The sequence below is a fragment of the Periophthalmus magnuspinnatus genome, chromosome 23, assembly GCF_009829125.3.
Source record: "Periophthalmus magnuspinnatus isolate fPerMag1 chromosome 23, fPerMag1.2.pri, whole genome shotgun sequence".
Classification (NCBI taxonomy): Eukaryota; Metazoa; Chordata; class Actinopteri; order Gobiiformes; family Gobiidae; genus Periophthalmus; species Periophthalmus magnuspinnatus.
In genome coordinates this window covers 3,616,914-3,629,110 of record NC_047148.1, presented here as the reverse complement: position 1 = coordinate 3,629,110, position 12,197 = coordinate 3,616,914, and the positions used below count along the sequence as shown (strand labels likewise).

General features: G+C 37.5%; 1 protein-coding gene across 6 annotated transcripts in view; it reads left to right on the top strand.

Moving 5' to 3' along the window:
- The window catches only part of cald1a (caldesmon 1a), a 167,164-nt gene extending 156,901 nt beyond the window's left edge, over window positions 1–10,263 (top strand). For 4 of the 6 annotated variants that reach the window (XM_055231764.1, XM_055231762.1, XM_055231763.1 and 1 more), the window contains 2 exons: window positions 2,219–2,255; window positions 8,223–10,257. In XM_055231764.1, the coding sequence (XP_055087739.1) occupies window positions 2,219–2,255; window positions 8,223–8,236 (51 nt within the window). In that variant the 3' untranslated portion in view covers window positions 8,237–10,257. Of the gene's footprint in view, window positions 1–2,218; window positions 2,256–8,222 lie in introns of all 6 variants that reach the window. The other 2 variants (XR_008649218.1, XM_055231765.1) reach the window with 2 other exon arrangements.
- The last annotated feature ends 1,934 nt before the right edge of the window (window positions 10,264–12,197 follow it).

The following is a 12,197-nucleotide window of genomic DNA, read 5'->3' as shown; positions in this document are numbered from 1 at the left end:
CACAAAATATATACACATTTTATCCACACCAACTTAAAGCTCAATATCTGCAAAACTAGAATTATCTGAGGGTTTTTGTAGCTGCTATAGACTTCATTTAATTTTATTTGTTCATTTTGGGCAAGTGAATGAAGTTAACCGAAAGAATGACTACTGTTTTTATAATAGCGCCAAGTTGAATATAAATAATTTAGTCTTGCAAAATACACAACAATATGTGATTGTGAATACATGACAGTGCTGTTAATCCTGGCTCCTAGCTCAGAGTGTTTGTCCATTGATCCAAAGGTTGGCCATTCAAATCCTACTCTCAACATAAACATCACTGGTAGAGCGGTCAAATCCACTGACCCAATCCACTGACCCACAGGTTGGCGGTGCAATTCCTGCTGGTGTGTCTTTAGGCAAGACACTTAACCCACCTCACCTCCAGTGTCTGCGAGTGAGTGGTTCCTTGATGCATAGTGTCAACAGCGCTATATAAAAATGTGACCATTTACCATCTATTTTATTGAATTATCGGTACATTGCTCAAAAATACATTGAAAGACAAACACTTTTAATGTGAGAAGTGTTGCCTCTCCATAGACTTGTTACTTGGCTTGGGTGGCATTATCTGCACGTCTTTGTGAATATAGATAAGTTTAATGTCATTCTGTGGAACATTACAAGCAAAGTAATAACAGCTCCATGTAGATTCTCCACCAGGAAAGTTACTTGGTATATCTGTAACTTAAATTTTCCCACAGTATTTGAAGAGTCAATTTGCAAAACAAACAAGTGCAAGTGATAGAATGAATTGAAAAACATGACCACTGACTGAGCATATCAAAAACACCTTCTTGCTCTATTAACTTTACTTGGACTAAAATTACTTGTGTAGAATAGAAATAACCTTTGGCTATTTTTCACAACAAAGACAGACATTTTCGCAAATTAAGTCTGTTTTGTTTCTGAAAATACAAAATGTCGAACTAGAGCCTGAAAACGCTTGTTGCAGATGTCTGCTTTTGCCTGTCACTGGCTTTGTTTAGCGCTTCACTATTGGAGTTTTAATGTTCTTTTTAAACAGGTGTAATGAAAGAACAGCAGTGTGTTTATAAGCAGGACTAATAATCAGGTTGCTCTGTCCCACTTTAGTTTGAATGTTTAAACCATTATCACATTATTATCACCTTATTATCTCACAGCTCCAAACAGCACTGCACAAAACATGACAGGAACACACTACTTACAGCTAGAGTTAAACTACTGTAAGTACTTGGAGTTATAAAATAATTTAGAAGAGTTAATGGATCTTAATGTTTAACTTCTTCCTTCTCCTTTTCAAACACATTGACTTGCATGTATCTTTTTTTGTGCATTTTTTAAGTGTTGTTCCATGTTTTGGTATTTATTATGTATTAAGTCATGTTATAGTACTACTAGAGTAGGCAATCACACAGTTCATTTTTGGATTAGTAAAGATAAAGATAAACACTTGGGCTTTTGGTAATAACATTATGAAGGAGACATATTACTCTGACCCATATTTCCTGATCTATGTTATAATTTTTCCTCATCACAAACAAACCTGGAATTGTGTTTTGTTTCATTGTTTAACACACAAGCCCTGCATATTTAGGCTGAGATCTTCTCTCACACTGAAAACACTCTGTTCCTTGTCATGTGGTAATACAAGAAGTGCTCCGCTGTGTTTTTAAACTCCATACACCGTCACTAAAATCATTTGGAGAATTTCAGTCCTGGAATTTGCAATCTCTAAAATATATATATATTTTTTTTTTTTTAATGTAAAAGGTAGCCGTTACCTTGAAAACTACCACTTCATGACATTGCAAGGTGACACAGAGCATTTAGAGCTTTGGAGATGTAGACATACTAATGAACCAGGAATACTCAAACATGTGTGAATGAAACTAAACACAACTCCAGGTCTGTTTTTGAGGACGTAACAACATTATAACATGGCTTAAAGCTCATAAGAGGCAATTTTGTGTAATTTGGGCAATTTTTAAGCCCTACAATTGAATATTAGCCCTACAATTGAATATTAGCTATTTAGCTCGTTTTGTACATCTCAGAAATAACAATCGCAATATTATCAAATTTGCATTATCTCCCACCTCTGTGACCACTTATAAAGCCAATTATTCCAACCCAGTGTTACTTTTTGTTAAAGCTTATTAATGTTTTGATGTTGGTTGTGCTCTTGTAGGAGGCGGGCAGAGGGGAGAGCAAGTCAGTCGCCAACGGTAAGTCAGTGCAGCTCAAACTTCATCAGATTGGACCTGTATATTCAGTCCTGCGCTGCAGAGACATCTGGTGCACGGGCAGAGCATAATGCAATTTGTCAACAAGATTTAGGGCAGTTGGCTGGTCTTGTTCTGTCATTTTTATGCATTTGCGCTAGAGACAGCTATGGGCAGGTTTTCCCTCTACTGGACTTCACAGCATATTATATAAAGAAGTTTTGAAGTAGATTCTCACATATTTGGCACAGATTAATCGCAAGAGAAATTGTAGGGGAGAGGTTAATGCCTGTGTTTGGTTATAGCTTAAAAATTTACAAATTATTTTTTGCCCAACTGAATATACAATATATCTCTTCATTGGCCCTATAATTGTGATTAATGGGATTGTAATAATGTATTAACCAGCCAAAAACACTTATGTTAAAGGTCCTATATTATACTGTAGGAGCCATATGATGTGGTAGTTGCCATGGCAATGCGTAAGGGGCGGGGTTCACGTGGGCAAGGGTGACGTACTGGGAGGTACAAAGGCACCGGGTTTCCTGCTGTCTGACAGGTGGAGAGGGGAGACACCGGGTAGCCGTATTTTTCATTGACCGCTTTATTTTATTCTTGTTACCATACCAGTTTTCTGTAGGCCTACAACTTACCATCTTTGTATGTGTAACCTGCTTAGATACTGTGGAACCAGCTGATTAAAACACCATAAAACACACTTCCTGAGTCATTCAGTTTTTCCAAATAACAGCGCGTCAGATCGAGGTACTGGACCTGGACTCCTCTCGAAGTGACACAGACTTATGGTCGCTACATATACATTACACATTACCCTTGTGAGCTTTAAAGCATGTTATCTGTTACCTCATCAAAAACATACCTGTTGTGTTTTGTTTTATTCACACATGTTTGAGTAACCCTTTATATATATATATATATATATATATATATATATATATATATATATATATATATATATATATATATATATATATATATATATATATATATATATATATACATCTCCAAAGCACAAAATGCTCTGTTCTACCTTTTGATCTCATGAAGCAGTAGTTTTCAAGATAACAGTTATCTTTTAACTTTTGTTCAGTAGAGATTAGCAATTCCAGGGCTGAAATTATCCATATTATTCTAGTGAAATTGTATAGAAATTAAAAACACAGCGCAACACTTCCTGTATTATCACATGACATCACAAAGAGTGTCTTCTGTTTTAAGAGAAGAACTTGGCCTAAATCTGCAGGATCTGTGCATGTGTGAATTAAACAAAATACAACTCTGGGCATGTTTGATGATGAAACAACATTATAACATAGATCAGAAAATAAAGTAATATGGGCCCTTTAAAGGTGCATTATGTAATTTTTCTGGTTGTGGATTTGCCACCTACTCATTTTGGGGAGATACATGGAGACAGACAGGCGACATCATCAAGGTACAGGCCAGATCTGTTGAGAGGCAGGCATGTGCACAGTACAAATTTTGATTAAGTAAGTTTGATGCTATACTGTGGAGCATTTCATGCAATAACACATTCACAGAGGCCAGTAGGTGAAAAGTTACAAGTACACCTTTAACCAAAACTAAAGAATTGTTAATTCACTGGCCTTTCTTTATCCTTGGCACATGATAAAAATGTAATTATAAAAGAAAAATTAAAGTTATAAATAAAATCTTGAATTTAGCAGTAATCTGGATGCACACAGAACATCCAAAATTGTTAGTTTGAGGTATCCAAGTTAAAATAGACAGCAATGATGACTAACACACTAGCACAGACATAATGCAATGTGGCCCTACCTGCATGAGTAGTCTATTGAAGGACCACACGTCAATAATGGTATACATTAAAGATATTTATTGATGATATGAATAGTTGTGGAGGCTGGGTAGAGACTCCCCACCCCCCCTCTCCATAGATGGTGAGGCTTTCGGCTGAAAGATGAGAGAGAGACACGAAGTGGGACGGAGGGTTCAAGAGAGTAGAGACAGACAGTGTTGCCGGCATAGGCTTGTATAAACAGAGCTTCTGGGTTATTAGAGGTGTGGTTGAGGTGTGCTGTGATTCGCCAAGAGGAGCAGAAAGAGGTTGAGGCATGGTCCTGAATCTCATATTCAGTCATATTAACTCCAGTATCAGTTTTCTGCTAACTTTGAGGACTGGTTAGCTTGGTAAGTCATCTCACTTTCACAAGGGGGACCCAGCTTTGAATTCCTCCCCTAGGGCGCAATGAGCAATTGCCAGCAGCCAGTGTGGGTCCCTAGGCAAGACCCTTCACACTACTAAGAATGAGATAGGGAGGAATAACATAACAAAACTTGCTAGCATAACTTCCCCTTTATAACACAATATTTCCAAGAAACGACTTCCCTAGTGTTAATAATCCTTTTGACTTTTCACTGTGCCTTTCTATTTACTTCTTAGTTTTATAGTGAGATATTTTAGAGCCTGGGGGGCACTTTGGAGTTCATAGGCTGGCAGTAGAACTCTAGGCAGTTACTTGTGGTCTAATTGGATGCTGAACCAGACTAGGGTTTTCTCAGCCGTAGAGGAGAGCTGTTAATTAGTGAAGGTAAAAAATGGAAACAATGAGCAATAAAAAAAAGTATTGGGACCATATGCCCAGCTCCTCATTAGAAACTACAATTAATAATATCTAAGCAGCAATAATGGAAGAAATAGTTTGAGATTTTAAGATAACATTAGTAAAGGATATTATGTATTTTGATTCATGCATGTTTGAGTAATCCAGTATTGTTTTGCATAAAAGTCCCCACAGACCTGACCAACAAATAAGTGTGATGGGTTCACCTGTTGGCTCCATGGAGAAAGAAAAGTGTAATGACATTCTTTGGATTATTTAGACAAGCAATAACATCTTCATACAGGTAGTGGACGTGACACACAAGTTACACAGCTCCGAATTCTGCTCCATAGAAACAACTGAATAGATCAGTTCTTTTTTCCTAGTTGTTTTTCTGTGTATATTTTTGTTTGCTCAAATTGTGACAATGTTAAAAATAGAACCCTCCTGTTAAAAAACGTAATTGAGTAGAAAGTACTGCTCTCAAGTGGATACGTTTTACTTTTACCTAATTACATTCAAGTAAAGTACAGAAACCTAAAATATATACTTAAGGACAGTACTGTACTACTTTTACTTCAATACGTTCCATGACTTCTTTGGACATTGCCTGTTTGTTTTTTTTATACTAGCACTTGAACGATACTTTTTACTGTACCTTTACCAGTATTCATTATTATAACAAAAGAGTGATGAAGAGTTCAGTCATAAATTAAAATGTGTTTTCAGAAATAAAAATATTACTTCAGTATAGTTTTCAATATAAAAATTATGTTGGGATCAGCTGTACTTGTAACTTTGTACCCCTAGTGGTATTAGTTTTTGGTATTTGGTTAAGTATTCTCTGTTTGCTTATAGAGAGAAGTAGAGAAGGCCAAATAGCAAGAACTTGTTTTAAATTCCCTCAAGCACAACCACTCGACTCAGGGTAGTCTTTCTGTTTATCATCATCTGGGGTCAGTACTACTTAACTTCATACCCTTTGTGATACATTTTGTGAGTACCTTGCCCTAGTTTTGGTTAAGTATTCTCAAACTGCTTTAATAGGGAAGAAGAGAAGCTTATCTAATGCCAAATCTACTTTGAAGGACTTGTTTTAAATTCTCTCAAGAACAACCACTCTAATCAGTTTAGTCTTACTGTTTATCATCTGGTGCTTCTCTCTCCAGGAGGCACTTCAAAGCCTACTTCATATTTTTAAATGAGGTTTGAGTGCTGCCACCTCCTCCTTGGGTCCCAATGGAGCATGAATATGGGTGAAGTGAGCCTTGAAGAGTACCGCATATGTCTGCATCATATACATCAGCCTGTCCATACCAATTTGGTCCCAATAAACCCACTGCACAGCCTTTTAAAGAGCTCTGAAATATTAGAGCTTTTCCATTTATGTGCACATGGCCAGCCGGCTGTCAGTCACGGTGTCTGGGGCCGTCCAACAGCCAGACTGCTTTGTCACAGTAATGGCTGGTGTGTTGTTGTAGATTAGTACGACATCGGGGTGTGACTCACATTATGGCAAAGCTTTGGGTTTCTGGTAGCTGCAGAAATGGGCTCAAATTTGGGAACAAATTTGAAGCTGCAGCAGAAATAGTGTGGTCACAGTACTAAAATTTCAAACTCTAATTTCAATGCTAAGAAATAGACTTGACACTCAATACTGATTCTGATACCATGATGATAAAAAACCTCTTTGGTTAGGAACTAGAGTGTGATTTTCAACATTAAAGGGACCATATTAGGCTATTTTTTGATCTATGTTACAAAGTTGTTTCTTCATCACAAACATACCTGGAGTTGTGTTTTGTTTCATTCACATATGTTTAAAACACAAACTGCATATTTAGGTTGAGTTCTTCTCTCAAATAGAAAAGACTCTGTTCTACAATGTTATGTCATGTGGTAATACAGGAAGTGCTCCAATATATTTTAAACTCCACACACCTTCATTAGAATCATTTGGATGATTTTAACCCTGAAATTGCCAATCTCTACTGAACTAAAGGTAAAAGGTAGCGGTTAACTTAAACTACAGCTTCCACAAGGTGGAACAGAGCATTTTGAGCTTTGGAGATGTAGACAGAATAATAATAAACGGTTACCATATTTTCTGAACTATAAATCGCACTTTTTCTATAGTGTGGCTTGGAGTGCGACTTATACTTAGATGCAACTGATATGTGAAATTATTAAAATATATCATTTCACATCTTTGTTATTGTCACACTGACAACCATGCGAGGGCACTCTAGACATGTGTACCAGGATGACAGCTACGCAGAAACTCTGGAGCTGGCGAAGTTTTTCAGAAGCAACACCGAGGATGAAGAAGTCAATGGATTTAGTGATTTGGAGTGAGATTGAGAGTAAACTTGTGAGCTTGTTGTTTTATGCTTTAATTATCTGATTATCTGTTAATATCTTACGTTAACATAACAGACAGACACGTGTTCAGTTCACTGTCTATGCTTCATGTAGCTGAATAAATATAAATGTGTTACATTAGCGTAGTTATATCATTAACTGTTAATATCTTACGTTAACATACAAGACACTTATTCACTTTGTTGTCGATGCTTCATGTAGCTGAATAAATATAAGCATTAGCATGTTGGACTGCTATTCAACCTGTTATTCTATTCTATTTTATTGATATTATTATAACTTGACTTTAAAGATAAAATACTCGGATTTTGTAAAAATAAATTTCCCCAAACAATGTAACTTATAGTTCAGTGCGACTATATGTTTGTTTGTTTTTTTCTTTCATTATTATGCATTTTTTTGCTAGTGCAATTTATACTCCGGAGCAACGTATAGTCTGGAAAACAACTCCTGCAGGAATGGCCTAAAATCTGGAACAAAATTGTTACAAAAATACTCAAAATACTAAGAAATAAAATGTGTGTATTTGTAAGCTACAGATGTATAATTTTGCATCTTTACTATACAAGTTTCCTAGTGGCGTGTTCGTCACCTGCTTGTCTCATGAAAATGTTTTTTTCTTTGCCTGGATTGTTCCACACTTTGGCATACACTCTTCTTTCTTCAATTTACTTGTGATTTGCATTTTTCATTGTCACAATACTTGGTTTGTTGTTTTATGGCATACTGTGGGGCATTCCAGGCAAAACAACATCTCTATGGATAAAAGGTTTCAGACATCTTCAGCAATTTTGCAATACACCAAGGAGGGATCAGGGCCAGTCTGTATTTCAACATCCTATTATTACAAACTGTTGTAAATCAGATATTGCTGTTTTTATTAAAGAACAAAGTTCTTGTGCAGGTTTTGGCAAATTATGTGACAAGTGCAAACATGTGTTCATTATGATGTGTTTTATGACATCAGCTTCTCTCTGTGCAGGAATGGGACACTAATCTCTTAAAGAGTTCCTGGGGACCACAACAATCCAAGCATCTTCCTTTGTCTCCAGACCAAATGTTGACCCCCATCCCAAAGTGGGATGTCCCAGAATCAGAGGGACAGAGGAGAGCCTGTCCGAGCGCTGTCCAAGCAGCTGCCACCACATGTGCCTTTGCACCATGATTCATGTTTTTTAAAAGAAAAAGAAATGAATGCTGTGAAATTTGGACTTTTGTAAAGCGAAATCCTGCTAGGAGCAAAAAATATAGTCATAGTCCACAATGACAGACTAGTGCATTAAAGGCTTTAACGTCTTTATGAAGAAATGAGAGCTCTTCCCTCTGAGACAAGTTCCATCTCTGATTTATTTATATTTAAGCAGAAGCTTCACACATTGCTTTTTATTCAGTGTTCACCAGTTCAGGTTAGAAATGTAAGCACTTCTAGAGATTAGCTGAATTCACTTTTTGTATTACAGTCATGGTCTCAGTAATATATGTTAGCACATGTGATGTTTTATAAAATGTATCCTTATAACAACTTTGTACTCAAAAGTATTTGCTTTTTATATTCAGAAACCATTGACCAAAAGGCAGTTCTTTTGGGTTTGGAGCTATGACGAGCAAAAGGCCAATATGACTTTATTATCTTTGATAACATTTTATTTATGTTTTTATTGAGTGTCTTTTCTATTACAAGCATTTTTGTAGCTTTTTTACTTGTTTGATCACTTCATTCAAAGAAGATCATTAAGATCTTCAGACATTCCAATTTGAAACCAGTATACAGCACCTTTACTGTTTTTCATGTTTCTCCCCGTGTCTGGATGGGTTTCCTCCGGGTACTCCGGTTTCCCCCATCAACCAAAACATGAACGCCCTTCGAGACAACTGTTGTTGTGATTTTGGGCATTACAAGAATAAATGAATTGAATTGAATTGAATTAAATCTGCAGGTTGCATGAAAAGTCTAAAAACACATTGGCTATGCCAATGTATGTTTTTGCCATAATTTAATCTCTTATTTTCTTTCTTTTTCAGTAATTTTAGTTGCATTATTTCCGTCAACATGATCTTTGCAGGGGAAAGCACCCTTTACCATCCTCACGCTAAAAGTAGCAGCTTAAATAAACAATATACATGTTCAAATGTATTTTAAATAATGTTATAAGATTGCCTTGAAAGTGCTTGTATCCATGGAGAATTACGATGTCTATGTCTATGAGTCCAAAGTATGGCCTTAAACTATCTCTTTCGAGACAAGTAGGTGCCAGCTGGCCAAGTTATAGGTTAGATGGGTGGAGAAATAGCAATAGAAACACCTCTAATTAAATAAATGCAGGCTTTTAATACCATACTGTGGAACATTCCAGGCAAATGCATTACATCCTCGCAGAGGCAAGCAGATGACCAGAAAAGTTTGACACTCCACTTTTCAATACTCCGGTGTGGATATGGTCAGTCTCTAACATTCCTCTTGCTTCTATCCTCATATTCTCAGTCAATTCAAGGTGCTTACATGAACAGTAAATCATGAACGTATTACCACATGAGGATGTTCACCAATATGTTTCATTGGCCTTGTAATTGCAATATTAACACTTATGACAGCTCAGCATTCAAATATGTGTTTTTGATATTTGTATTTCACTTCCACAGCATTCCAATTTTATGTTTTGAACGGCACATTTTGTTTTTGTTAATCTGTGAATAATTTGCCAGGCATTAAATTTATTGCTGAAGTTTGACAATCACATTCCATTGGCTCCTGAAAAGAGCAGAGGGCAGGACCAAACCATTTATAGTTAATTTAATGAGGCTTTGTTGTTTATTACCAAAGTTTCATAATGCCTTTTGTTCTTTTTTTTTTCCCCTTTATGTGTATGATTAACCAGACACAGACAGCTAAGCCTATGCAACTCTCACTCTCTATCTCTGTAACCACTCCCAGTGTCTCACAATGGGCAGTCAACTGGATGATCTGAGACATTGTACCATTGACTCACCAATAGCAATAAAGGAAGGCATTGAGCTAATCCACAGTCCTGCCTTATGTCATTATTACATAATTATTAAAGAATGTGTACAACTTTCATCTGCCGAAAATGTATTTATATACATACATACATATATAGATAGTGAGGAAGCAATGATTTGTGTGGGTTATAGGCAATGGGGAGAAGGTGAGTTTTGAGCTGTTTTTGAAGGTGTTTAGTCTAAGTCTAATATAAGTTTCTAATGTGAAGGGGGAGAGTCTTGGGGTTGGGACACCGATGGCTCATCCCTCAAGGTCCAGTGCTTTGAGTTGACTGTGGGAGTGATGAGATTTAAGGCAGCTGATTGGAGCCGGCGAGCGAGGCGATGAGGCTGGAGCAGGTCAGTGAGGTATGGAGGGGCCTGGTTATGGAGGGTTTTGTAGGTGATCAGAAGGATCTTGAAATTGATGGGGTTGGATGGGGAGTCAGTAGATTTCTTGTGTGTGAAGAGGTGGGCAGCAGAGTTCTGAACATATTGAAATTTTTGAAGGTCAGTGGAGGAAAATTCGTAGAGAAGGCTATTGCAATAGTTGATTCTGGAGGTGATGAAAATGTTGGTAAGAGTTTCAGCAGCAGAGGGAAAGAGGGAGGAGCGGAGGCAATGTATTGGAGGTGGGGTCTAAGATAAATACGAGGTTTCTGATCTGAACTGAAGGATGACATGATGACATGGCCATCTATGGTGAGAGTGAAATTCTGTGTGGAGGGGAGGAGAGATTAGGGATTTGGGATAGTGATTTCAGATTTGTTGCGGTTGAGTGTGAGGAAGAAAAGGGGTTGGTGGTAGGTGGTCCAGGTGGTGTCAAAGGTGATGGCTCTGGTGGAGAGATAAAGTTGAGTGTCATTGGCATAGCAGTGAAGTTTGAGTCCATGTTGGCGGATGAGGTGACCAAGGGAAAGCATGTAGAGGAAGAGAGCCGAGCACCGGGATTTGAGGGACTCTGTGGGTAACCAGTGTGATGTGGGAGTAGTTATTGATGAGGATGTCTGTGTAATCCCTCAGTCGTCCAGGTCTGATCCATAGCAAAAGACAAAAATTTTTAAATCTGTCAACTAGACAACTTGTTGTAGGCATTAAGACATTTTGCTGCTCATCCAAGCCGCTTCTTCAGTTCTGGTCAAATAACTGGTGGACACTGCCTTATATCTATATGAAGGGAGGGGCTAACCACACTGAAACTGTAAATAACTATTGTGTCCATTTTCAGCTAAAACTATTCAGCCTTTAACGATCCAGCAATTGTTCTCTTGGTCTGGGTCTGAGGATGGAGTTGGGGGATGGATGATGTCCCAGGCCCCCGTTCCTGTTTAAGGAAGGATTGTCTTCCCTAACAAAAGTAGCTTTTTTAACTCCCCCCTCAAACCATTTCTTTTCTATAACTAAAATCTGAACCTCACTATCTTCAAAGGAGTGGTTAGTGGCTTTGAGATGGAGATGTATGGCGGACTTTCACGCTGGTGTTGGTACATCCTCTTATGAAGTGGCTGCTTAGTTTCTCCAATGTAATGCTCACTACACTCTTCACTTTATGCCATTCAGTGTAGTGAAGAGTACAGTGAGCGTTACAGCTGTTTGGTTCTTTATGTTCAAAGGTTACAATTACTTTCCTGCCATTCAGTTACAAGATTTACATTTTAAAGTTCAGTTTCACATTACGACAAGAAGGAACAACAAAGCAAAGGCAAGACAGCAGGATGCAATGCAGGATGTAGCGGATTCAAACCCCATAACCTTAAGGTTATGGGGTTAAACCAGGGGTCACCAACCTTTTTTAACCTGAGAGCTACTTTATGGGCACTGAGTCATACGAAGGGCTACCAGTTTGAGACGCTCTTCTGAAATAACACATTTTCTCAGTTTGCCTTTAGTTATACATTATTAATAATGATAAATGATAATCATCTATGTGAACACACTGATCATGTTGCAAGACACTGAT